Source organism: Bubalus bubalis, chromosome 8 (genome assembly GCF_019923935.1).
Source record: "Bubalus bubalis isolate 160015118507 breed Murrah chromosome 8, NDDB_SH_1, whole genome shotgun sequence".
NCBI lineage: Eukaryota > Metazoa > Chordata > Mammalia > Artiodactyla > Bovidae > Bubalus > Bubalus bubalis.
Window position 1 is genome coordinate 64,879,498 of NC_059164.1, and position 25,921 is coordinate 64,905,418.

A 25,921-nucleotide genomic window follows, 5' to 3' on the forward strand; every position below is an offset into this window, starting at 1 on the left:
GAGTGACATGGCTCACGGGGAGGGTAGAGCAGCTCCGGGTGTAGAGACGGAGCGGGGGCGTCACATGGAGGAAGCTGAGGGCCGAGATGCGGTCAGCTCTGGACATAGAAACACACACACCCCTACATATACACGTGTGCACACAGACACACAGGCATACGTGAGCACTCACACTGGGAAACCGAAAGGTGGCGGTGGGGTTCACAGGAGAACGTGTGTGTTTAGAAGCCGGGCCTGGCTGGGTCTCAACACGGGACCAGGAGCTGTCTCCAGAGTTAGCTCCAGGCTTGGGGCATGGCCTTGCCAGAGATCCCAAGGCAAGAGGGGCAGCTGGAAACCCCTGGAATCAGGCCAGCTGTGGGCTTGCTTGTGAAAACCAACTGGAACATCCACTGGTCATCCCCCCACCCTCTCCCTCCTCTGCCCGCGCCTTCCTCTGACAGAACCCTGAGCACCGTGGCGTGGGCCTAAGTGGAGAAGAGGTAGGATGGGTGGAGCGGATGCAGATGATAGACGCTACACACCCACCATGCAAGCTGAAACGAGATGAAAAATCCACTTTCTCAGTGGACTGAGTCACACCGCAGCAGCTCACGGGTAGGTAGCGGTTCCCAGATTGGAGGCACTGCCAACACTGCTGAGGTTCTACTGCACAGCGCTGGCTAGACTTCTCCATAAAAGTTCAGCGGGCAGGGACTGAGGACTGAGGGGACACCCTTCGGGCTCTGCTCCACTGACTGCAGAAATGAGCCACCTTAAGGAGCCATCCACAAGTGGGGCCAGGATGCCTGTCCAGCTCTACCTGTCCCTGGGGGAGACACAGAGCTCTGTCTCCTCAGAGACATTTCCTCAGAGAGGCTCAACTTCCATCTCTTCTAGCCCCTCTCAGTCCTGCTTACCCTTGGCTAACACTACCCATTTTTTTTTCCCATCTCTGACAAACATGTAAGAGATGGAAGAAAAGCTGTGTCGTCTTGTCAGACTACAAAGGAGAGGCCCACTTCACACACCCTCGTCAGGCATGGTGAGGCAGAGCCCCTAGTAGCTGCTGGTGAACTCACAGACCTGCGGGGGTCTGATGCAAATGAGAATGGATTCGCCCAAAGAGCCCAGACCTTCAGCATTCATGGATTCGGAATGTGTGACCCCAGCTCTGTAACAGTAAGTCTGAAGGTCCCTGACATGTAGTGACATGTCGTTTAGCTGAGGTAGACATCTGAATCACACACGTCATAGATGGGGCAAGCTGAGGTCCACGCAGCATCCTTGCCTCAGTCAGGTGTGTGGTTCTCCTTTAATTAACATCTTTCACTTCATGCCAGACTCTGAGGTGGGTGCTACTAGATCCTTCTACAGATGAGGGATGGTATGAGGCTCTGCTACCCAGACCAAGCATTAGTACCACCTGAGAACTTCTTAGAAATGCAGAAATTTAGAGTTTCAGACCTACTGCCTCAGAATCTGCATGTCAACAAAATCCCTAGGTGATCTGCCTGCAAATCAAAGTTTCAGAACACTGTTGGGAGGAAGTCATGTATCTGAGAAGTTTCTTCATGTGCCTCAATGACTACCAAAGGTCTGTTTCGTTACAAAGACACACATGGACACATAAGTATGTTTTTCTCAATCATTAAAAGAGTTTAATTGGATATTCAGAAATGGAAGCCATTCTAGTCTTCAAATTTATTCTCTACCTTGCCCAGATTGAAAGATTGACTACTCTCTCCTAAGGCAAGTGGCCTCACCCCTCAACCTTGGTCTGGGTGAGCCACAAAAATCAGAGTCAGGGAGCCTGAGAGCCCAAACCTCACAGGTCACTTCATACACACCAGGCTTAAACTCTCACCCCAAACTCTAAAGCTTGGAGGAGCCAAGATCTCTTCTCCTTGAGTTTCCAAGTTTTCCCTATTCTTTCTGGACCCTGGATACAGTAAACATAGGCCCTTCTGATTTCTTTAAATATTACTAAAGGCCATTGAGCAACAAGTAAGCTGGGAAATCACACCCCAGTAAAGATGTGTGTCTCTACAGGAGAGGCAGGGAGGGTGGATCAAAAGTGACACCTGATGCCTGGGAGGGCTCCTGGGAGAAGGGATGAAGTTAAAGGACCTTCTTCCCAAACACCCTCCTTCCCCCAAACCTCCAGTGACTGTTCAAAAGGATCCAATGAAAAGAAACCGAAAGGAAAGAGGGTGGCAGAAAAGCCAGAGACAGGCACGAGAAAAATGTCCCAATCACTGAAAAGTCACTACAGTTAGTGAAAAAAAAAAAAAAAAGAAAAGAAATTCAATCAAGAGGAAGAGATTAACCTGGGTGGGCTGATCAGCTTAGTTCTGATTTGGATCCAAGGGAGGATAAGCAATTCAGACAAGGATACCGGGTGGAGGCTGCATGGAGAGCAGCATCGTCGGCCTAAATCAGAAGGCAGCAGACCCCTACAGCGAGTGCAAGAATGACACCCACATCTGGAAGTCAGGGAGCCCTGGCTCCCAGGCCTGGTTCTGCCACAGCTTTGCTGGGTGTCTGCAGGAAGGAAAAACACTGCCATCTATAACTCAGGGATGCAGCACATGGGTTCTTCAGAACTTGCTTTGGTCTCAAGCTAAATAAACCCCACGCATGTTGTAGTGCCTTTTGTATGTAAGGCTGCCTGGACTGTAGCCCCCAGATATTAGACAGAGACCCCTGCAGGGGAACCTTTTGTAGGCAGGATCCTTGTCTATCTCACCCTGATCCTACTGATCAGCATAACGCTAGACACACAGCAGACCCACAAAATGTCGTAACCTGAATTGAACATTCTCCATAGTGTCCCTCCTGCTGCTAAGATGCTGTCCCCCTTCAAAGCTTGGCCCAGTCCCCAGAGAAGCACTCCCCACCACACTGGCACTCCAATCAGAAGCCCAGCTCAGCAGATCTTGGAGTTTCCCTGCCCTCCCTTGTTCCCCCCACCCCACCACTGAGGACCTGCCAGCCCCCTGTGCCTCGTGCCTAACCTGTGGCTTGGGGAACCTGAGTTCAAGGCTTGTTTGGCCACTGACTTGCTGATCTTAGGTGTTGCCACTTTCCTTCTCTGGACCTCAGTTTCGCCACCTGCGAAATGGGGGCAACCATTCCCTATTGACAATCCCTAACAGGAGTTGTTAGGATAGGGTACTCCTAGACAGAGGATGGGGAGAGGGTGTTTTGGAAGAAGACAGAGCCCCTTGTGAACTGGGAGCCTCAGGCTATGGGCTGAGTTCCTGGACTGAGAGCTTCCTGGCTGGACTTCTGCCTAAACAGGGAAGAGTCTGTCTTCAGAGGCGAATGTTGTCTCTCTGACACTGGGTAGGTCACAGCCCTGCTGAGCCATGTACTACATCACAGTATCTGTTCTCTTTCCTTTACCCCAAGGGGCCATGGAGATCTGCTCTGTGGGGTCCCTGAGGGGAATAAAGATGAGGTTTCCCTTCCTGACCCAGACTCAAGAGGCTCCAATGCCCATCTTGCAACAGGAAGACCGCTGGGAATAAAGCCAGCTCCCCACAGAGACAGGCCTGAGATGCTCTCAGCACAGAAACCTCACCCTCCTTTTTCTGAGCCAGTCAGCTTCTCACAGAGGTAAACTCTGCTCCCGAGAAAAGGAAGGTTAACCCTGACCCCAGAATGGGGCTGAGCCCTAAGCCCTGGCTTCAAACAGCACTGAGCCTAAGCACAGGCTTAACCCGGACTCAAGCCCACACTCCATGCCTGGCCACTGCCCAAGTTCTGAGCCCAGCCATTCCTTCTCCCAGCAGCCAGTGAGAGTGGAGGTGGCTCAGGGCTGCTGCCTGCTGCAGGAACCTCAGCCCCCAGCAGGTCCTCTGATTGGGTCTGGAGCACCTTCTTGGTCTACAGAGGAGGGCGAACCTCATCATCTGAGCCGCTGGAACAAACCTACAGGAAAAGAAGTGAGTGCCGGTCTGTGGGCACAGGCAGGAGGTCCTCTCGGTCTCTCCCGGGGACTCCCAGGCTTAAATTTGTTCTGGGAACAGAGGGAAAACCCAGAAAATTGTTATGGGCAGATCTGAAAGGGTCTCAGCCCAACACATAACTCTGCTGACCAAGGGGATTCAGACACAGCTCTGAAATCTCCCTCTCCCATCACATCCTGCCCCTTTTTGAATTCCCCCATTGTCCCCTCCTCTCCCCACCCAGCAGTAGACAACTCCCAGCTCAAAGCACTCCAGGTAGGGCAGTTTTGTACAAGGTTGGAACCCAATGGGGCCTTTTCTTCCGGGAAGCCTTGTTTAATATCATCATCTTGCCTGTAAATTCCTTGAGGGGAGGAATGATGGTGCAAGCAAGCTCGGAGTCAAGGGCCTGCCTGCCTGCACTGTAGCTACGGCTTCATTCTTTCCCACTGGATTCATCCCACTTCATTGATAACTAGTTCCCTCAGCTGTAAAATGGGGATTATATTTAATGCGGATTTGTTGGGTGTCTGCGGGCATTAAATGAGTGGCAAGTGTTTTTAAATGCTTGGCAGCATGGCCGCTTTGATTACCCCTTACATTCACCAATAGAGTCTCCTTGACCCTGGCAACACTCAAACATGTAGCTGCACTTAAAACCGATCCCCGTTGTCCTGTGTCAGGCCTCCCACCTGGCTTACAGACCACATCCTCCTGAGGTTTAATCTGGGGCTTGAGATGAGCTCAAGCTTAGATGTCTCTAAAAAAATTTTAAAGAATTTGCTGAGATTTTAAGGGGATTTTTAACACAATAAGAGCAAACCAACTATAGGCATACCCCTGAGATATTGCGGGTTCAGTTCAGACTACCGCAATAAAGCAAATATTGCAATAAGCTCACATCAATTTTGTGGCTTCCAAGTGCATATAAAGGTTATGTTTACATTATCCTACAGCCTGTTAAGTGTACAATAGCAAAATGTCTAAGAAAATGTACATCCCTTAATTTAAAAACACCTTATTGCTAAAAAAACACTAATGATCTGAACCTCCCGTGAATCACAGCAGTAACAAAGATCACTGATCACCACAACAAATATAATTTTTTAAAAAGCTTGAAATACTGCGAGCATTACCGAAATATAACACAGAGACACCAAGTAAGAAAATGCTATTGGAAAGATGGGGCCGACAGACTTCTTCAACACAGACCCAGGTTGCCACAGGCCTTTAATCTGTAATAAAGGCAGTATCTGTGAAGCACAGTAAAGTGAGGCACAATAAAATGAGGAAAAGCTGGTTCTTTAAGCATTTTTACTTAAATGTATAAGCCCTGTGTTAATTACAGACAGTTCTGATCTATGCATTCGGAAGGTCTTATAGGACTCCACGGCTCCTAGTCTACAATACACCTTCAAAACCCTGGCCCTACACTTCCCTCCCTCTGCACTCTGGGTTTCTTGCTGCCTGGGGCAAGATGTCCAAGCTGGTAAAGAATGTTCTGGGGTCAGCAGAGTGTCCTTACTCAGGCTGCGGTTGAGTCCCTGTGTGTCTCTGCACAGACAGAGAGGAAGCTAGGGGAGCCCCAGGAGGACAAGTCCCAGGGACCTCAAAAGAAGAAATAGATCCAGTGGGATGCCTGCATGTAGGATGCACAGAGTCGGACATGACTGAAGTGACTTAGCAGCAGCAGCAGCAGGAATCAAGGTGGCAGGGAGGCGGGGAGGGGAGCCAAGGTTGCTTAGAGCTCAAAGGAGAGATGACGCTGACTTAGTTAGCTACCTGCCAGCTTCAGAGGACATTTGCGACAGCTAACTGCTAATGCAGGAGCAAAACCACCCTCAAGTGGGAGAAACAAGCCAGGCACGAGGACGTGGTCTCCGACGCTGGACAAGAAGGTAGGGGGAGCAGCAGGGCCCTGTTTTGTGGCTCCAGGAGACAAAGGCAGGAATGATCTTTCCAGGTCAGTTATCTGCAGAGAGCTGGCCCCCGCAGTCCCTCAGTGCAGGGGACTTTATATGGATGAGCAATTTTATGTGCTACGTAACACGCACATATAAGCAAAGGTTGGTAAATGTTCACAAAAACATGAAAAAATAAAAGACAATCAATGGATAGCCAGAAAAAGGAGAGGAAGCAGCGGTCAGGGTAATCATCCTACATGCAGGGAAAACAAGCCTGACCGAGCCAGGCCCTGTGCTGATCCCCACTCCCAGGGAAGGGCTGCCACGGAAGAGGTACCAGACTGACTGCAGGGACCAAGGACAAGCTCCACCGACCCACGGAAGTCTCAAGGAGGCTGAGAGAAGGATCCGGGGCTGGTTCCCAAGCATTCTTGCCTCTCCTTCTCTCCAGGAGAATGGCTGGGTGAGGGGGACCCTCTGTTGGAGTCTCTCTGCTGTCTCACTTGTTCTCTGGGCAGCCATCAAGGTTCTGAACCCCAGGTTAGGGTCTCTGACGAAGTTCCTTCTAGCCTGTTCTCTTCTCAAACTGAGGAAGCAACACAGAGGCTTCCACCTCACAGACTGTTCTCAGTCTGTCCCTGTCTGGCCCCTCCAGCCAACCACAGGGGACCAAACTGCCTCCCACAGCCCATACACCAAGCTGGTCATGATTACAAGGCAAGAAGGCTGAGATGGAAGATGCTTGGTCTGATTCAGCATAGGTGGAGGGCTGGGAGAGGGGTGGGACAGAGCTAGCAGGGATAAGCTGTGAGGGACCTGGATGCAGAGACACTGGGAAGAAACAAACCGAATGGCTGTGGAAGTGGAGAAACCAAGAGGTTTCCCCTGAACACCATCAATCCCAAACATGTTAGATGTCCCTCTGCCCAGGGAGGAGGGAGTTGCGGGAAGACGACCAGACCTAGAAGTACAGCTGCCCTGAGAGAAGGTGCAAAGAGAATTTCTCTTCCAGTACTCAGACCAGGGAGACTGTGTGCCCGACTCACTCACTAGTGGGGACTGAGCAACTTGTACCCACTGGCCTGGGAATGGGAACCTCAGGCACTGTATCCAGCAGTAGTCATGCGCTCCCCTGAGAATCAAGACCCCGAAAAGAACTAGTTTCTAATCCACCAAGACCCACCCTAACTACCTTAAGGAATCTGCCTTTTCCATCTTGATTTTCCTAGCAAGACACAGGATCTGTCCATCTTTTTCTCTCTCGTTTCCATGTTGTCACTATGTGGATTAGGGGCTCCTGGGTTGGCTGAAGGATAGATGGACAACTATGTTTTCAAGTCACTTTAATCCAAAAGAAGTCCTGCCAATGGCCATGTAGGGTACCCAATTAGCAATGTCCAGGCCTTCTCCTCCTGTGTCCTGAGTGCAGGCCCCACCGAGCTGTTGGAATTTAACCATGGAATTCACCCAGTGGTACTTACAAGTAGATGCTGGACTCGTTGCCTCCCATGTCTGGAGACTGAAGTTTCTGCACAAGGATGACAATGATGCCGATGAAGAGCACAAAATTAACCTGAGAAGCAAAGAAAAAGCCGTGAAAATGGTTCTGAGCAAAGACTTTCCACACCCCTGCCACTACACTGGCTGTTATTCCCTCAACAAGGCCCTCTTCCCATCAGTCAAGATGCCATCTAGACTTCTAATGGCAGCATTATAAGCACACGTAAGGTGGCAGCATGAGAACACTCCAGCCTCCTTCCATATCACTGAAACCACAGAAGAGAGGCATAAAAAGATTCCAGGAGAGTACTGAGAAATAGCAAAAACTGTCATGCGTGAGCCGGAAAAGCGAGCAGTTTCTGGAAAAGACGGAACAAACAGCGTCAGGGTGATGGAAAAACAACCATGCAAAACAGAGAAGAGGCTATTGCAGAGGTGAGAGCTGTCCTCTGGAGAAACTCCAAGTTCAGAGTCACTGAATACGGAGAACCAGAATGGAGAACAATAAGGATTATTAATTAAAGGACCGCCTTTGAATAGCAATAGCATTTACCTTCAGACAAAGGTCAGGGACAAAAGCTCTCTGAACAAACTAGGAAGCTGTGAGGATGGTGAGAAAGCAGGAGGGAGGGGAGTACATAAATAAAGACAATGCAGGAGGGGAGTAAATAAATAGAGATGATGGGCTTCCCTGGTGGCTCAGATGGTAAAGAATGTGGGAGACCTGGGTTCAGACTCTGGGTTGGGAAGATCCCCTGGAGAAAGGAATGGCAACCCACTCCAGGACTCTTGCCTGGAAAATCCCCATGGACAGAAGAGCCTGGCCGGCTATAGTTCCAGGGATTGAGGAGGGTCAGACATGACTGAGTGACTAACACAAACATAACAATGGGGACCACACAGCAACGCCTGGCTGAAGTGAAGCAGGGCTCAAGGAAACACTAACTTTTTAAAAGATAAGAAATATTGAAGATAAAATAATTAAGCATTCAAATCAAAATTTAGGGAAAGAGTACCACAAATTAAATTTCTACTTCGTTTAAAAAAGGAAGTTAAAGATAAAAATTCATTAAAGAAATATGAAAAAAAAGTAGATAATAAATATAACATTTTTTGGTTTTGTTTTGCTTTCACAGATCAAGCAGAATGATAAAGGGCCTTCCTGGAGGGCAGCTTCTGTGAGTTTTGCCTTCTCCTACATGCCCAGTGTCTAATCAGTACTTGGAATTTAGCATAGTCAATACTGTTAACTGCATATGTTAGTCCTTCCAAAAGGAGAAAATGCAATTAAACAAATTCAAAGATGAGAAAGAGGACAACAGCTGTGTAGAGTATTTTGAATCATCACAAGGAAAAAGATCAGTAAAATATAAATTAATCAAGTCAAATCAAGATCTAGAAATCAGAATAGCACAATGACCTCAGGAAAAGTTTAAAAATAATCAAAGATGCGTGTATGAAAAGGCACCAGCCCAGATCATTTGACCAGCCAGTTTCATAAGACCTTTAGGGAAGATGGAATTTACATGCTACATCATTATTTAAAAGCAAAGAAAACCTCCCAAATTACCTATGAGGTGAACAAAACCCTGCTACAAAACCCAGACAAGGACAGAAACCATGCTCACACATATGATCAGGCACATGTCTAAAACCAGAGAACTTACAAAGAACAATGCAAAAGCTATAAACTGAATATTAACAAACAAAAAATTTATCAGTGCATTAAAAGGACAAACAGATCAGGGCCATACAGGTTTTATGCCAAGAGGAAAAAAAAATCCAGTAACACTTGTTGTTGCTGTCTAGTCACTAAGTCGCATCTGACTCTTTGCCTCCAATGGAGCCCTCCAGGCTCCTCTGTTCATGGAATTTCCCAGACAAGAATACTGGAGTGGGTTGCCATTTCCTTCTCCAGGGGATCTTCCCAACTCAGGGACTGGACCCACATCTCCTGCACTGGCAGGCAGATTCTTTACCACTTAGCCATCAGGGAAGCCCAATATTTGTTACATTAACAGGTTAAAACAATGAGCTATCTTTATCCCCATAAGATTGGTGAATAGTTCAGTAATCGAAACACCAATGAAAACATGAGAAATGAGCACTTTTATACTCCACATGTGGAGGGCAATTGATGTCCATGAAAATATTAAATGTATATATCCTTTGTCCCAGAAATTCTACTCCTGGAGATATATTCTAAAAACACATTCATACATACTCAAGGGTATGCACAAATATATCCACAGCAGCATTGTTCATCATGAAGATAAACTGGAATATTAACAATGTTCATCACCAAAGGAATGAGCAATTAATGTCTCCAAAACACATTTGATAAAAGTTGACATCTATTCCTTATTTTAAAAAATACACACTGAAACAAGTCAGAAACAGAAACTTTCCTAATTCAGTGAAGGGTAGTTGCCCAAAACTGTAGCAAACATCATCCTCAACAAAACCAAGGAATAAACAGTATACATATTGGAAATAAAGGAGAAAAAATATTTTCATTTATAGGTTATATAATTTTCCATGAGAACCAACTGAAAAGGGATAAGAACCAATAAAAGAGCTTCAAAGGTAACCAACAAAGGAAAAAATACACAAAAACTAATAGGTTCCCTAAACACAGCACAAATACACCCACTAGAAAATACAACAAAAGAATAATTACTACAGACGAGCACAAACTCAAAGACACCATAAAGGTAAACTTACCAAGACAACTTACAAAATACTATACAAAATGACTCTGTGAGAAAGACTAAATAAATAGAGGATCATGCCATATTCTTGGAAAGGAAGACAGTATTTTAAGAAAACCACTTCTCCTCCATATTTGCTTATAAATTCAGTGGCATCCCTACGAAAAAAATCTCAACCGGTCTTTTTCCTTCAACTTCACAAATGTGCGAGTCCATGTGAAAAAGTAAATGTGCAAGAAAATTCTGAAGGGAAAAAATAAGGAAAGGAATATTAGCCACAGCAGATATCAAAACATGCTGCCAGAGTATAGTAACCAGCACTACGGGGTACTCGCCACAAGAACAGCTGCATAGATAGTAACATGGAGCAGGAAGTCTGCAGCTAAACACAAGCAGACTACATTGAGTGTTTACAATAAAGTTCCATTTCTACATAATGGAGAAAGGATGACCTATTCAATAAAAATATTTAGAGGGTGGGATGTCTGTCCATTGGGGAAAAAAAACTTGATAAGATTAGATATCATTTCAGATCACAGAAATAAAATTTCAGATGGATTAAAGACATACATGTAATGAAAGTGGAAGTGTTACTGACTCAGTTGTGTCCGACTCTTTGTGACCTCAGGGACTGTAGTCCGCCAGGCTCCTCTGTCCATGGGTTTCTCCAGGCAAGAAGTTGGAGTGGGTTGCTGTGCCCTCCTCCAGGGGATCTTCCCAACCTAGGAATCGAACCCAGGTCTCCAGCATTGGCAGGCAGATTCTTTACCATCTGAGCCACCAGGGAAGCCCATCATACATGTAATAATCCAATTTATAAAATTGTTATAAAACAATTAAGATTACTTTTATATTCTCAGGTTGGGAAAGACTTCCAGAAACAAGAAATAAGCCTCAGAATTCATGATGAAAAGGCCTGGTGGATGTTGGAATTATAAAACCATGCAATGTTGGAATTATATTTACAATATGTGTAACAAATGAAGCATTACTATCTAGCAAACAGTAAGAAAGATAACAACTGGGCTATAAAAAATGAGCAAAGAAATAAACAGATAGTAACCAGAAAGAAAAGCAAATTGTCTATAAATGTGTTAAAAATTGCTTTGCTGCACAAGCAATGTGGAGAAATTAAAACAATGAGCTACACTATCTCCCACAAAGCTGTGCAAAATTTAAATGATTGAAATTACAAGTGCAGACAATGATATGGGATACCCTTTTTGACCTGGCAATTCTACTTCTAGGGATTAATTCTAAAGAAATATTCACACATTCTCAAAACTATGCACAGAACTCTTCATAGCAGCATCTTCCATAATGAGGCAAAATGGAATAAAGACAAATGTCCAACACCAGTGAAATAGCTAAATAACTTGGACATCCATGTTGCAGAACATAACACAGCTGTGAAAAGGGAGGTTGGTTTGTGTGGTGACCACTTTATTTCTCCTCTCCCGGACCTTTCAGCCCAGACCTCTCTCTCTCTCCTGCTTCTTGTCCCAAGCACACTCACCATTATGGAGCCAACTACAGGGCCTTTGATCACCCACCACAGAGCCGTGTTGTCATTCATATCCCAGCAGCTGTAAGACAGAAAAAAGAGAGATGATGCTTGGGAGCCGGGAGCCCTGCAAGACAATGGGGTGCCACTTCTTCCCCTGTGGCTCTGAAGGGGGGCTGGCTGAAAGGAGAGCTGATGGACTGTACCCCCAAGCCCAATCCTGGTCCCAGTGCTTTGGTCCTCTCTTCTGCTCCACTGTACAGCCAGCAATTGGAACCCAGGAGTCAGGGCACTGCTGGGCTCCTGGGCAAGGGCCACGTTCCCCCTTGAGAACTCAGGTTCTTGGGGATGCTGTCTCAGCCTCATTGTTCCTCCCTCTTCCCTGAAAGGAGAGCAGTCACTCAGAGCTGAGCCCACAGGCAGAGTAGGGCTCTGAAACCTTGTGCACTCCCTCACTGGGTCCCAGTTGAGATGTGGCAGGGTGGGTCCACCCACAGTGGGTTCAGGGCATAGGCAGTGCCCAGGGCTGGTGGTGTAGCCAGGCCCGGCGTCGGATGGTTTGTCTGAGACAGTCAACATGAAGTTCAGGGCGTTAACTGACAGCCTACTTGGGGCTTGGGCCCTGGCTCTCGAGCATGTACTCACCCTGTGTCATCAAAGTAGAGCCTCAGCATAGCCCACACGGACACACACACAGTCGGTGTCCCTGGATACAAAGAAAAGGAGCCCCATGATAATAGGAAAACTAATAGGCCCAGTATCGCCCTCAGACCTGGGGCTTCTGGGGGCCAATGGACCCCTCAGACATGGGGTTCTGATCCATGGGGCATATCTCCCTCTCAGACCTGGTGTCCTGGGGACCCTAACTGTCCCTCATACCCAGGCCTTCTAGGGGTCCATGTCTCCCTCAGACCCTGGGCTACCTTGCCTCCCTGTGCATATCCCCTCCCTCAGCTGGTAGGCTTTCTACAAGGAGAAGAGCAAGAAAGTATCCAGGATCCAGCAGTATGCCATAGCTGTGAGTCAGGGCAGCACCTCCCTCTGCCTCCCTCCTCTGACTAATACTCCCGGATGGCGGGACGAAGGACATCCTGCTCATGGGTCCTGAACCTGTCCAGGCCACAATCAGAGACCTACCCCAGCCAATGATGATGTACCAGTAGAAATATCTCCTCTCGGGGAAGAAGGTCTCCACCAGCAGGGTGAAGAGATACAGGCCCTCGATGAACAGCCAGAAGTAGTTGGATACGACGCAGTAGTGGAAGAAAACCATCACAGCCTTGCATTCCACCTGCAGGCCGAGTGGGGAAGAGGAGGGAGGTGCAAGCCCCCAACAAACCTTGAAAATCCAGCCCAACAGGACCAGGGGGAATCCTGAGGGCCCTTAGCTTAGGCTAAGTGAAGTCGCTTAGTCGTGTCCAACTCTTTGCGACCCCATGGACGGTAGCCTACCAGGCTCCGTGGTCCATGGGATTTTCCAGGCAAGAATACTGGAGTGGGCTGCCATTTCCTTCTCCAGGGGATCCTCCCAAACCAGGGATCGAACCTGGGTCTCCTGCATTGCAGACAGACGCTTTACCGTCTGAGCCACTAGGGAAGCCTTAGCTTAGGCATCTCCGGCTTAAACACCCCTTGGGTCTGAAAGAGTCAACATTCCTGGATTCAGAGTCTAAAATTGCAGCATCCTATGAGTCTGAATCAAAGTTGCCCATGGAGGCAGCTCTGCATATGTAAGAAAAGGATGAGGATGGGGTGGGGTCATGGGGTACACACAGAACCCTCTCTTCTCCCCAGGCTCACTCTCCCCTACTTTCTGCCCCTTCCCCAGCCCCCATAGAAAAGGAGAATAAAGAGGAAGGAGCCTCCTTGGTACAATAAAGGGTTCAGATATCACATAGGTAAATAGGATACCCTTGGTCCCCCCAGAAGTCTCATAGACACCACCTCCAAGTGTGCCCTCTCAGGTCAAGGCATTGTGCTCTGGACTGTTCTCTCATCCTGCCCCCATCAAAGCCTGTCTTTTCTGCTGCTGCTGCTGCTGCTGCTAAGTCGCTTCAGTCGTGTCCGACTCTGTGCAACCCCGTGGACTGCAGCCTACCAGGCTCCTCCATCTATGGGATTTTCCAGGCAACAGTACTGGAGTGGGGTGCCAATGCCTTCTCCCACTGTCTTTTCTGCTTACTTCCAAAGTTATCAGAACTGGGTAGGTGGTATGGAGGGAACCCCAGTCAATCAGCCCCTAGGCTCCGTCTTGGGCTAAAGCATCAATGACCAGGCCAGTCCTCTCTCTGAACCAAGTTCCCTCCTTAGTCAAGTGGGACTTGACATCTCCACCTGACCTGCCTCAACTGCTCTGCCAAGTATACCCACAGGCCAAGGAACAGGAAGTGACGTCAAGCCGGGGTCTCACCGGCTGCTAGTAACCTCATGGTCATCCCTGGGTTTCTGTGCTCACTGGAGCCAACATCTCAACCTGCAGGAAAACACCTGGACAGTGGGGCATTGCAGGGAGGACCAAATCGTGGCAGGGCTCAGTGCACTCACAGTGGAGACAAAGCAGTGATTGCTGTCCTGCTCAGCGTAAAGGATCCAGTCTTTGATGAAGACGGAGATGGCCCTCAGCATAAACGACACGAAGAGGTTCATGTGGATGAAGTTGCGGGTGCAGTGCAGCTTCCTACACCCACGGGGGGTGAAGACAGATGCCTTGAAGTAAGGAGCCCCACAGCCTTCCACCCTCCACCCTGGGGTCCGCTTTGGGCTGACTCCACAGCTTTGTCTCAAGGGGGTCGTCCACCTAGACCACCCCTTCTTCCCAGCTCTCTAAACCCTCACTCACTCCCAGGCTCCCACCACCTGGCCCCACTACTGGGGGCCATACTGCTCCCTGCTGTGACCTCTCTCCATCTAGACCAGGAAGATAATGCGAGGGGCGTACGTCTACTGCCCGTGGTCTGCCTTGCTGTGTGTGGCCCTGGACAAGTCAGCTGTCCTCTCTGGGGTCCTATCTCTTATTGTAGGTCTCTTTCAAGAGACCTCCAGGGCTGACATCCAGGGCAGGAATTGGGGGTGGGAGGCACAGAGCCAGGGCTCTGTACAGCGGTGGGCTGCAATCACTTGAAGGCTGTCGGGAATCTCACCGGAAACGACACAGGATGACCATGGCGGTGGTGAGGGTGACAAGGGACGTGCTGTAGCCAACTGTGTACAGGGCCTTCACCGACAGGTAGTAGTAATCCTGGAGCAGAGCACAAGACATGCAGGGCTCCGTGTGGGGCCTGCCCCCGGCCCCCTTGGGATGGCACCAAGTCTCCCAGGCCAGGCCTGCCCACCTCTGGGCGTGCTACCCAGCTCCTCCTTCCCCTCTTTTCTAGTTGATCACATTTCCTCCCCTCCCCCATCAGTTCCTCCGCCACCCCAAGCTCCCCAAGCCCATTCCCACTGAGCCACCTCCTCCTGCCCATCTGCACTGCCAGAAGCTAAATGCTGGTAGAGTGCAGGAGCACTGACCAGCCAGAACAGAGCCAGCCTTTAGCCTGGAGAAGGATCCAGGGGGCCCCCTGCTGGGCCTGCATTAACCCTACAATGGCCGGACCACAGAAAGGCAGGTGTCCTGGAAAAGCCACCAGGGAGGTGGTGGACATGTGCTGGGGGCTGGAGGAGCTCAGGCAGCAAGACAGTTGTTTCTCAGCCTAGAATGAGTGCGTGAAAGTCCTGTCCTGCATGCATCTGGCTACACAGCAGGCACTCATGAATGCTGCCGGGGGACTCGAATTTCTGCAGTTCCATCAGGAGTCAGGGCCCCTGGGGGACACGTGCTTCCACCGGCCTCCTCGGCCCCATCCCTCCACCTTCAGGAGGGCAGCAGATACTCACCTGGTCCCCAGTCTCAGATTCGTACTCCTCAAACCCACAGGCATCGAAATAATGAGGGAATGGCTCCGACCATCCATCCTCCGTGCAATTCCGGCTCACCACCCTCATGTCTGCAGCAGAACAAAAATGCGGTGAGGCACAGAAGTGATGTAAGAGGGGTCTAAAATTCTTAATGGCCAATTAGTCCTTAAGTAGAAATTCCTGGAAATCCACATGTCCATCTGAGAAGCATGGCAGCTGCAGGTTCATGAGATCTTCCAGTGTCCGAGTGAAAATAATCATTGCTTAGCCTTTATACTAGGAACGTGGGGTGCAGGGGGGTGCCAATGAAAGCTGACCTCTAAACAAGGAGTGAGAGGATTGAGCCAGGATGAATCCAGACTCCTTCCCTCTAGGAAAAGGCCTGAGCCCCTCCTGAAGGCCCTGGAACAGCACAAGAATGACCTGGGATCACAAATGCAGATTCCAGGCCCAGAGCTCCTGGCCCAGAAATCACCTTGGGCAGTGGCATGGCAGGAGCTCTCGTCATATCTGGAGAAGCTCCAGGTGAGGCTTTCACCGGAAGTTCTGGGCCTTCCAGCAGCTTCCATGGTGTCCAGGGGGCACAAGGCTTGCTTAATTAACAAGGACCAGACCTCCATTAATCTAGCATCAGATCTTATTAAGATACATATTCAGGTTAAAAAAAAAAAAAAAGACTTCTGCCCTTTCAAGTTTAGGAGTCTGTTTCCTATCACTAATGTACCTTAATTTTCTTTAGCTTGACTTTAAAGGCCATTTTGTAGGACACCAGAGGAGGCAGGAGTCATTTGTTGTCTGCAGAGTGGAGTCCAGTCTGGTTTTCACCCCGCCTGGGGCCTTTTAGCCTTTAATGATTGCTCATTTTATCCTCTCTGCTCCTGACTGTCTAAGGGTGAACCACGGCGTCTAGGGGAGGGGAAAAGGCAGCAGCCCCCTCTGCCTCCAGCCCAGCCCCTGAGTGTGGCCCTAGGCTGACCCCTCTTCCCCGACTGGCTTCCTGGGAGTTTATCTGGTGTATTAGAACACCTGGGGGTGCCTCTTCCTTTCACAGGATTCAGGGGCCAAGAAATCATAAACAAAAGACATCTGCATAAAAGGGGCTCCAGCATCCATGCTGCTGGAAGAAGCCCTGCTCAGAAGGCCATCTCTGGGGAGCTCAGACAGGGACAAGGGCAGCAGCCAACACAGAAGACGCCAACACTTTTCCAAACTCGTGTCCTGCTGATTGAGTTGGAAGATCCAAGGCTAGTTCTTTTCAACCAAGAGTCAGAAATGCACTTCCTGGGGCTTTGGGAAGCAGCAGAGGGGGGTGATCCTGTCATAAAGAGAGCTCTGCCCAGAGCAGAGAGACTGGTCTCTTATTGCAGCTCAGATTCTGAGTCGTATGTGACCCAGGACAAGGAGGACATCTGGCAGGCCCAGGAGAGACGAGGTCACTTCTGTCCCACAGTTTGATGCCAAATGGTTTTTTCTTCCAGCAAATCTGTTTCAGGCTGCTATTGGCACCCTCCTTCCAAGTCCCTCTGAACGTTTCTTTCAGAAAGTCTGCACGTCCTAGGGGACCATGGCAGTGGCCAAGCCCTTCCCTTCCCTGGGTCTCCTCTCTGCTCTACCCACATCAGGGTAGTGGGAAGAGGAAAGGGAAGCTGCACTGAAAAACATTTTTTTAAAAAAAGTATCCTGGAGATACAAGCCATTTCCTTTCTTTTATTTTCCTTCTTACCCTTTTCAAAATATAGTGTGGGCTCAGAAAAGTATAAACCTTTTTGTTTAGAACTATTCCATGAATCTGCTGGTCTATTGTTCTGATAGAAATCTCCGGAAGATGGAGTACTCTCCAGACTGCCCACACCCTGCAGTGCCTGCGCCTACTTCACTAGGCTGTTTTGCTCCAGCAACTTCATAGAAGCACAGAATCTTAGGCCAGAGGTTCTCGAAGTGGGTGCCCTCCCTAGACAGGCCCATTAGCATCACCAGGGAGACTGGCCAAAATGCACACCCTCAGGCCCAACCCAGACTGCTCTATCAGAGGCTCTTGGGGTGAGGTTCAGGAATCTGTTTTAACAAGCCCACTAGGTGACTGTGCTGGAGAAGGGAATGGCAACCCACTCCAATATTTCTGCCTGGAGAATCCCATGGACTTCTGTGAGCCTGGTGGGCTATAATCCACGGGGTCACAAAGAGTCAGACACAATTGAAGTGACTTAGCACGCCCATGACTGTGATCACAAAGTATGAGAACCACTGTTCTACTTGTGGGAGCTCCAAGCTATCACAGGCCATTTAATCCAGGAGTTCTTTTACTGAGATCTGTCCTTCCCTGAAATTATATGCACAGTGTTGTGTCTGAGCACTTGCATGCAAATTTCCATGGAGAAAATCCACAACTTCATCAGAGAAGGAAAGTGAGCTACCAAAGATCACAGAGCCACAGAGGGGCATAGCCCAGCCTGGAAGGGGGTCCCCAAGCTCATGTTAGCCCCCAGTAACCTCATATGTTAGACATCTTCCCTCTAGCCAGCCCATGGTCAATTTTAGCTCATCCCTTACCTGAGAGATCCAAGGATTTACTGTCTGCAAAACCGAACTCTCCTGCAAAACAGACGTGGACATGAGTCAGGACACCTGACCATCAGCTGGCCAGGGCTATCCACTGCTTACTCTGCTCCCTGGAAGGTCAAAGCTGCCCCTGGTCTAGAGAAGGGGGGCTGGGAGGAGGTGGGGTCTCAGCCAAGAGGAAGCATCGCACACAGCAGCCACATACACACTGCACCTTCCAGGGCCATCCCATTTTCTTTGTATTTCTATGAGGCTAATGGTGGCTCATGACTCAGTTCTCCCCACTGGACGACAGGATATGGAAATCAGACATTGTCGGGAAGAGGGGAGGGCCTCTGGAGTGAGAGAGGACTGGAAAAGGGTGACTGGCCTTTTCTCCTTTTTGTCTTTCTTGTTGTTTGTCTAACTTGTATAAAATAGTGCATATATATGTTCATGGAAAACTCCTAATTTACCTCTACCTCCACCTCTGCTATCCTCTTTGATAATCATAAGTTTGTTTTCTATCTCTGAGTCTATTTCTGTTTTGTAAACAAGTTCATTAATAGGCTCTTTTCAGGAAAAAGGACATAGAATAGCAATATGGGTCCTGCTGTTGGGTTTTTTGTTTGGTGTTCAACCCTCCATCTCAGCCCACAAACCGCTCCCACCAAAGGAACCCCAAAACTCCAAAGATTTCCTCCTCAGACATATTTTTCTCTTTCTCTCCCAATTCTTTATTTCCACCTCCACTTTTTTTTAGGTTGAATCCTCTGCTAGCAATGAACCCCCATTTCCCTCTACTTTTCAAAATTGTGTTTGCAAGGTCCAACTGACATGTCACCTCCTCCAGGAAGCCTTCCCTGACACCATCATTAGTTTGCCAGCACGTCACCTTGGTAAGTCTCTTCTGTTCCAGAGCCTGCCATACATTCCAACTCCATGGCCCTGGAGATGTCAGTATCGGCATGGGCTCACACACACAGTCAGGCCTGTATGTGTACAGAAGCTCATGCCAAAGCACACAGGTGTCCTTGCTTGCTGCCCCTCTATAGGCAAGTCCGATCTTCCCAAACAAGCCCATGACCACCCTGAGACCAAGGGCTGCAATTTTTCATCTCCCTGTGTCTCCCCAGCCTCCAGATGGCCACGGGTGGAGGGGAGGGAAAGGAAGGATGAGCCCAGCCCCTGATGAACCTCTCATTCCATCCCCACCCACTCCTAACAGTCAGAGCTGGGCTCCTGCTGGATGGACAGATGGACAGATGATCAGCAGTCTGTCCTCTCCAAGGTTCCTCTTACCGATGGTTTCCGTCTCCCAGACTGAAACAGAGCAAGAGAGAAAACACAGAGGTGAGCGAGGTTGGCTAAAGTCAATCTCCTCTCTGAGCCCTGCTGATGGTGCCCTCCTCCTTTCCACTCCCAGACTCTGAAGAGAGGTTGTGCTGGGGCCCCAGAGGCCTGAGAACTACAAGCTGGGATTCTACTGTTCTACTAGAGACTTCTACCTTTCCTGCAAGAACAGGGCACAGTTACTGAGAAAGTGAAGCATTCCAAAGGAGGAGCGAGATCGCGTTCCTGCATCTCCAACAGCTGCAAAGCAGCAACTATTACTATGAGCATGAGATTCGGCCCTGGGAACCAGGAAATAAAAGGAAAACTGCGGTTCTCAGCTTTCTAAGTATTTAAGTCAAGTCTAACTTTGTGAATGGAGATGCTAAAAGGCCCTGCCTTAATGAACCATTAAGAGGCAGGTGTAAATAACACATTCATTGTGCAATTGCCAGAGGGAGGCACAGAATCTGAAAGAAAGCATATCTTAAGAAAATTTTATTCAACTGCTGATTCATTTTACCTTTTCTGTGCGTGGTGGAAAAGTAGTCCTGCCACGGTACCTGACCCAGAGTAGATGTTCTGTCAACTTTAAATAAATGAGTGAATGAAAGGAGTACGTGAATGGAGGAAGTGATTAATTGGTTTCTATAGGAATGAATTAGAAATTGGAGCTGAATCACTGGGCTGCCACCCCGCTTGACGAACCACCATTCACACTGTGCCTCTCCTTTCAGCACTTCCCCTTCTACTCTGGGTTGCATCCAGTCCTCATGCCACTGTCAGGATGGGAGAGTTTAACTGCTGGACTGGCCTGGACTGAGATTCTGGAGGTGGGAGGTATGGCTAACGGACCCAAACAGAAAGTCGGGGAGGCGAGATGGGGGCAGCATGGCTAGACCCTGCCTTCTCTAGTCCTGGGCGGGGAGCCAGAGATGGGGCCGGGCATCCCCAAGACACTGCCTCTATCTCCCCACACCACCTCCTCCAAGCAGACTCTCCTGCAGGCAGAAACAAGGCTGCTGGACTTTCAGGTGTGAAAAAAATTTGCCTCTGCCTCTGACATGGGCTAGAGGACAGTGGAGTGAAGCACAGCTTGGAGACTCTCTACTTCTAGAGGGACGCTGGCCAAGGCCTTAGACACGTGAGAAAGGAAGCTGAGGACCAGGTCTCAAGGGACTCATGCATGGCTACACAAGTGTCGCAGAGCCTCTAGTCCCTGTAGGAGTCCCTACCCTCCTTCCTCAAACCAAGGCCCCAACCCAGGACTAGGTGGTCCATGCATGGTTCTCAGTACATCACCTGCCTGGAGCCCAGTCCCTCCATCTCCCTCTACCCAGCCTAACTCAGCAACCCCCAGCTTGCCACCCTGCTTCCTGGGACACCCACAGAGTTGGGGCAGAGGGCCAGTCTGGCTCCAGGCCCCTCCCAGTGTCAATGTGCACTAAAAGCAGACACCAACCTTCTTTTGGGGTTCATGAGTCTCTGCCAAGGCAGAAATAGGCCTGGAGAGCCCACCAGACTCACATCCAAAGGAGAGATCCCTCAGAACCCTTTCCCCTTAGGCCCCTCCCCATGGAGAGCAGTCATCTGGGCCTCCCTGTATGAGTGAGTGTGGTGATAGCATCAGCTCACACTTGCGGCTGACCATCAAGCTGCACCCAGTCCTGCTAAGGGACTTCCACCAGCATCTTCCACTTAAATTCCCCCAGTCACCATTCCACATTCCCATCTGATAGACTAGGAAATGGGGGGACAGAGGGGTGACTGCCCTGCTCAAGGTCCACAGCTGGGTTATGCGATGGAGCCCACATCCGAGAGCCTAGCCTTGCCCTTCTGTCGCACCTCTACGGGGCCTTGCCATGTGTCAGGGGTGCTTCTGTGTCCCTTTGTGCACGGGGGTCCCTGATTTCATCTCCCCAACACAGAGCTCCGAAATGGGAACCACCTCCCTGCAGGGTGCCCCCAGTCTTTGGTGTTTGTCTCCCAGGAATGCCTGGGGTCCAACTTTGGGGAACAGGCTGGACCGAGTGTAGCCTAAAGAGGCCCTGGGGGAAACCCACCTTGGTCTGGGTTGAAGATTCGGAAGAGTTCAGGGCAACTGACCAGGACCATCTCACCCACGTGGGCAGGCTTCCAACACGTGATGTTGTCCCACATCCCAGGGCACCCTGTGGGGATGAAAACCATGGTGAGAGGGCATCCAGCAGTCCCTCCCCACACACACACACAGAGCACACACACTCACAGAGCACACACACACAGAGCACACACAGCACACACAGAGCATACACACACAGAGCACACACACTCACAGAGCACACACATACAACACACACACACAGAGCATACACACAGAGTGTGTACACAGAGCACACACACACAGAGCACACACAGAGCACACACACACAACACACACACACAGAGCCCTCACACACAACACACAGAGCACACACACACAACACACACACACACAGAGCCCTCACACACAACACACACACACAGAGCACACACACTCACAGAGCACACACAGCACACACAGAGCATACACACAGAGTGCGTACACACACAGCACACAGAGCACACACACACACAGAGCACACACAGTACACACAGAGAATGCATACACACAACACACACACAGAGCACACACAGCACACACAGAGCATACACACAGAGTGCGTACACACACAGCACACAGAGCACACACACACACAGAGCACACACAGCACACACAGAGCACACACACACAACACACGCACAGAGCACACAGAGCACATACAGAGCACACATACAGCACACATACATAGAGCACAGACACACACACAGCACACACACAACACACAAACACAGACACACACACACACAGAGCACAGATACATACAGCGCACACATGGAGCACACACGCAGCACACACACACAGCACCCTGCACGAGCTCTTCCACATCCCCAGGCTCCACATCACTGTGAGGTCCAGCTTCAGATCGACCTCCTGAGTGGAAGGAGAGGCAGGGACTGGCTGGCCTGAGGATGCTCCATTGCCACCACTACCCCATGCCCCGGCCACCCACTGCCTTTCAGGACAGGCCTGGAGCGGAGAGATGGAGTGAAAATGAAGTAGGAACCTGAAGGAGGAGCACAAACTGGTCAGATGGGGGTGGGGAGGATGGCAGAGTCAGCCAGGCAGAGACCTACACAGCCAAGCCCCAGGACTATGACAGGACTTGGAGCACAAAGGGATATGAGGCAGGGATCACCTCAGAGGCCACCATGGTGGGGACGAACGCCCAGATCAGGTGAGCACCGAGGGATGGAGAGGAGTAAGGACAAACTGAGAACTATTTAGGAATCATTAAGACAGTGACTCACAGCAGATGAGCTGCCAGGAGGAGGAAGAGGTCAAGTCTGAAGACCAGATTTTCAGATTTGGGGCGCTCAGTAGATCCTCCAACCCCTGTGCCCACTCTCCTCCCAGCCTCTACCAGCCTCCTGGTGTTGTTCTCTGCACTCCTTGTCACTCCATCCTCACCTCCCCTTCATGCTTCACCCCTCATCTGACTTCATCCCTCCTCTCCACTGAGAGGCCTCTTGACCTTACCGAACTCATCATCCTTACTTGACCTTCCGGGCCCTCATCACTGGGCCCCACCTGACCAAATGCAGGGGCTCGCATCTGCCCTGCCCTTGGCCCTTTGCTCCTCTCATCTTAGACGAGATCAACAGACTCAAAACTTTTCTTCCAAGGAGCAAGTAAAATTAAAAGACATTTGCTTCTTGGAAGAAAAGCTATGACAAACCTAGACAGCATATTAAAAAGCAGAGACATTACCGACAAGGGTCTGTATAGTCAAAGCTATGTTTTTTCCGGTAGTCATATATGGCTGTGAGAGACCATAAAGAAAGCTGAGTGCCAAAGAATTGATGCTTCTGAACTGTGGTGTTGGAAAAGACTCTTGAGAGTCCCTTGGACTGCAAGGAGATCCAACCAGTCCATCCTAAAGGAAATCAGTCCTGAATATTCATTGGAAGAACTGATGCTGAAGCTGAAGCTCCAATAGTTCAGCCACCTGATGCGAAGAACTGACTCATTAGAAAAGACCCTGATGCTGGGAAAGATTGAAGGCAGGAGGAGAAGGGGACAACAAAGGATAAGATGGTTGGATGGCATCACCGGCTCGATGGACGTGAGTTTGAGCAAGCTCCAGGAGTTGGTGATGGACAGGGAAGCCTGGCATGCTGCAGTCCATGGGGTTGCAAAGAGTCAGATACGCCTCAATCAGTGAACTGAACTGAACTGAAGCAGGCTCAAGGTCTTCCTGACAGAATTATACACACAGCTCCCAAGCCTGTCTCCTGTACAACCTGAGGGCTGCCTCTCACAGCCAGGTGCCTGCTGGATATCCCCACCTTGAAAGGCCCAAGACAACCTACACCCAGCCTGTCCAAGGCTCAATTGAGCATCTCCTACAAAACCTGATTTCCTGTCTCAGCCCCAGTTGGAATCCTGGAATCATTCTCATTTTGTCGCCTTCTTCGTGCTCCATAGACAATTGGTCACCAAGTCCTGCTGGTCTGACAGTCAAATATTTGTGGAATCCATGCACCTCCACCTAGTCAAGGGCAGACCACTTTTCCCTAGGACCTTGGTTACAGCTTCCCCATTGGTCTCCTCACTCATCCCCACACACCTGTGACTGCGAGCTCTTCCAAAGAAAGATGTGACCGGGTCACATGGCCACCACTATCAGTGAGCACCAACCAGTGGCCCTATCACCTCAGCTCCTTAACAGCTCCTTGCTTTATACTCCAGCACAAGGCGCACGGGCGAGGCCACGGGGTGAGAGGTCATCCAGGGAAAGAACACAACATGAGAGGAGCAGGGAACTCCACGTGTTCCAGGTGGGCAGAGAAAGTGCATAGAGTGATATAATCATGCAAAGGCAGAGACGGGAGGCAGTATGTGGCGTATCCAATGGCAGAGTGCTGACTTCCAGGAAAGGGACCTCACCTGGCTGAGCAGGCTCTAAATCAGGACTTTGGAGGGCTCCTCTGCCAGGTACAAGACAGCCTGTGCCTGTCCCACCCCCAGGGCTGTGGGAAGGATTAATGAGTTCATACATGAAAAGTTGTCGGAAGAAAGGCAGACTCACTCAGTGCCTGGTCACCATTGTTATTACCACTAATCTCATTATTTCACTTAGGTATCCCTGGGAATCATTCCCCTGAGACAGACCTAGGCAGAGAGATGAAACGGAGCCCAAGCAGGTGAGAAAGGCCGGTAGAGGGCCCCTGGGCAGACACAGAGGAAGCCCGGCAGGCATTGGGCAGGGGTGGGGGCCTGGGGTGGGCCTCCTGAGCTCACAGCCACTCTGTTGGGGCCCACAGTTTCAGGTCATGTTTAGATCAGAAAACGTCCAAAGTTGCCATGTGCAAAAAACCCTCTTAGAATTCAGACCTGGCTACTTTAGAATGGTTAGATAGCATCACTGACTCAATGGACATGAGTCTGAGCAAACCCCGGGAGACAGTGGAGGACAGAGGAGCTTGTCATGCTGCAGTCCACGGGGTCACAAAGAGTCGGACACGACTTAGAGACTGAACAACAACAACTTTAGAATTCACATGCAGTCACATTAACCCATAGTATCCTGTTTCCAGAATGACTGCATTTGGGATGTAGAAGCATCACAGAAAGCTCTGAGGATGACAAACCAAGATGATGAGGATTCTGGGGGCCACATGAAGGGAGATGGGTCCCAAGCCTGTTACAGATGACTTTTGTCTGCTCATTACAGCAGGACTCCCCCCTATACATGGCTAGTCATGACAACATGTCCTTGAAAGAGACCTAACAGTATATCTGTGGCCGACGTGGCCCGTGTTGACCACAGGCCATGGAGTGTGGCTGTGTCTGGCCCACAGCCTGGGAGCCCTGGCCAACAGCTGTTCCTTAGTGTAGAACATTAGGCCCTGGCACAGCCAGCTGCTTCTGCCAGCTGACATTCCCGAGGCCCAGAACTTGTTAGATGAGTAAGGGAACATAGTCACAAGGGCCGAGGGGCCCAGGTGTAGGTGGCACAATGGGGGAGGGTTCCCAGGTTGAAGGTCAGAGACACCGAGGTAGTGAGGGATCCATCCTCCCAACAACTGTTAACTGAGCAGCTAGCATGTGCCAGGGCCCATCAGGCCCAGGGCTACAGTGGTGGAGGAAAATTTGAGAAGTTTGCATTTAAGGGCAGCGGGAGGGAAAGGACAGGGTGCCCCCTCCACATCGGCAGGACGTCAGTGGCTTGAGTTTTGCCAAGGGCTCACAGCATGATTCTGGCAAGTCTCCACACCCTCCAGCCTGACTCAGTTTCCCATTGAGCACATCAAGGGCGGGGTGACTCTGAGTGGTCTCCCAGCTCCTTGAGTGATCAGAGCTCAGATCTGGAAGACAGTCAGTCAGGACCTGCTGGGATCTGGAAGGGTGGCCAGGAGGCTGGGGCTGCCTTTCCTGGCCCCACTGCCAGGACAGACATCTTCAACAGGGCATCTGCCAAGGTCCCTTCACCTGCCCCATGGCCCACCACACTCTACAAGCCCTCCTGGTTCCTGGCCTGC

The 25,921-nt window shown here is 49.9% G+C and overlaps 1 protein-coding gene and 1 non-coding gene across 7 annotated transcripts in view; both read right to left on the bottom strand.

The window, feature by feature from the left end:
* The window catches only part of ADCYAP1R1 (ADCYAP receptor type I), a 61,969-nt gene that overhangs the window by 11,502 nt on the left and 24,546 nt on the right, over nucleotides 1-25,921 (bottom strand). For 5 of the 6 annotated variants that reach the window (XM_044946688.2, XM_025291226.3, XM_025291225.3 and 2 more), the window contains exons 4-13: nucleotides 21,382-21,489; nucleotides 19,289-19,309; nucleotides 17,999-18,040; nucleotides 15,428-15,537; nucleotides 14,692-14,789; nucleotides 14,096-14,228; nucleotides 12,689-12,842; nucleotides 12,197-12,257; nucleotides 11,564-11,633; nucleotides 7,318-7,409 (exon numbers count right to left, since the gene is read on the bottom strand). In XM_044946688.2, the coding sequence (XP_044802623.1) occupies nucleotides 7,318-7,409; nucleotides 11,564-11,633; nucleotides 12,197-12,257; nucleotides 12,689-12,842; nucleotides 14,096-14,228; nucleotides 14,692-14,789; nucleotides 15,428-15,537; nucleotides 17,999-18,040; nucleotides 19,289-19,309; nucleotides 21,382-21,489 (889 nt within the window). Of the gene's footprint in view, nucleotides 1-1,194; nucleotides 3,916-7,317; nucleotides 7,410-11,563; nucleotides 11,634-12,196; nucleotides 12,258-12,688; nucleotides 12,843-14,095; nucleotides 14,229-14,691; nucleotides 14,790-15,427; nucleotides 15,538-17,998; nucleotides 18,041-19,288; nucleotides 19,310-21,381; nucleotides 21,490-25,921 lie in introns of those variants that run through there. The other variant, XM_044946690.2, reaches the window with a different exon arrangement.
* Nucleotides 13,077-13,148, bottom strand: TRNAC-GCA. Its single transcript has one exon. It is a non-coding gene; the product is annotated as a tRNA-Cys (tRNA).